Genomic DNA, 1,398 nt, shown 5'->3' on the forward strand with positions numbered 1-1,398 from the left:
CCCCCCCCCCCCCCCCAAAAAAAACCCAACTTTCCCGGGGTTCCCCAGTTTTTACCCCCCCCCCCTTTGGTGCCAAAGGGCCCTCGGGGGGGGAAAGGGGCGGCACCACGGGATGGGACGGAATTTCCCCCCCCCCCCCCCCCCCCCGTCGAATCACGCGGACGGCGCCGAGGCGAAGGCGGCCTCGTCTGTGAACTCGGCCGTGATTTGCTTGCCCGCGAACCAGCGGCTGTGCATGGAGGAGGCCGCCTTTGTGGCGGAGCCCGTCGAGTCGAACTGCAGCAGCACGTGTCCCTGCGACGCCCTGTCCACCTTGGCCGCCTCGACCTTGCCAAACTTGCCGCACTCCTCCATGATGTCCTCGCGCAGGTCGCCGAAGAAGTCCGGGTCGCTCGTCTCGTCCTTGCCGGCCGGGTCGAACATGTTTTTGAGCAGCACGTACGGCGACGGCGCCGCCGAGCCGATCCGCGCGAGCAGCGCCGCCCGCTCGGCCCCGATGTTGTCTTCGACGCCCGCGCCTATTCACAGCTCGGTGGGTGTGAAGAGGCGCTGTTCACACCGCTCGCCCGATATTGTCTTCGACGCCCGCGCCGCCGCCGCCCATCATTAGGTGAGCCCCGAGCCCAAGCCCGGGCACGCCGCCCAGCACGCCCGAGAGCGCGGACCCCATCCCGCCTGTCCCATGTGCGAACACGTGAAGTGAGAGGAGTGTGTTGTCGCGACCGCGTGTGCGAGGAGGCATCGAGCTCTCGGCGGCGACCCGTGCGCGCGTGGCGGATTACGAGTTGTGGGTATCCATAACTGTTTTCCAGGGCAGGGAGGGGCGACGCGACGTCCGGCGCGGGCGGCGTGGAGCGCGGCGGTGGGAAAGCCTCGGCACAGCGCGCCGCGGTGCGCAAGAAGGCCGTGTCACGCCGGCGGAGAGGGCGGAGGGGGCGGAGAGGGCGGAGGGGGAGGAGAGGGCGGCTGTCTGGGCCACATCTCGGCGGTCTCTCTGCCACATCTCGGCGGCATCTCTGCCGCATCTCGGCGGTCTCTCTGCCACATCTCGGCGGCATCGCGGCTATCTTTGCCGGCGGCGATGGCGGAGAGGGCGGCGGGCAGCTCCGCCACATCTCGGCGGTCTCTCTGCCACATCTCGGCGGTCTCTCTGCCACATCTCGGCGGCATCGCGGCTATCTTTGCCGGCGGCGATGGCGGAGAGGGCGGCGGGCAGCTCCGCCATAAAGGAGACGGTGATGTTTCGTCCCGCGAGCTCGAGCCCGTGGATCGCCGCCTAGGGTTCGGGTACATGAGGGGTAGGGGATGGGATCTGGGTACTTGGGGGGGGGGGGGTAGGCCCGTGGGTCGCCGCGTAGAGGCAATCTCGCGCAATCTCGGGTGAGCTCGGAGTGACCC

The 1,398-nt window shown here is 69.2% G+C and overlaps 1 protein-coding gene across 1 annotated transcript; it reads right to left on the bottom strand.

The window, feature by feature from the left end:
* Positions 1–153: 153 nt before the first annotated feature.
* Positions 154–518, bottom strand: EMIHUDRAFT_124866 (hypothetical protein; the record flags this gene model as incomplete). The annotated part of the gene is made up of 1 exon (XM_005762085.1): positions 154–518. A coding segment is annotated over one exon (365 nt), but the record flags the coding sequence as incomplete, so codon positions are not given.
* Positions 519–1,398: the final 880 nt, after the last annotated feature.

The sequence above is a fragment of the Emiliania huxleyi genome (genome assembly GCF_000372725.1).
Source record: "Emiliania huxleyi CCMP1516 unplaced genomic scaffold EMIHUscaffold_6937, whole genome shotgun sequence".
Taxonomy (NCBI): domain Eukaryota; phylum Haptophyta; order Isochrysidales; family Noelaerhabdaceae; genus Emiliania; species Emiliania huxleyi.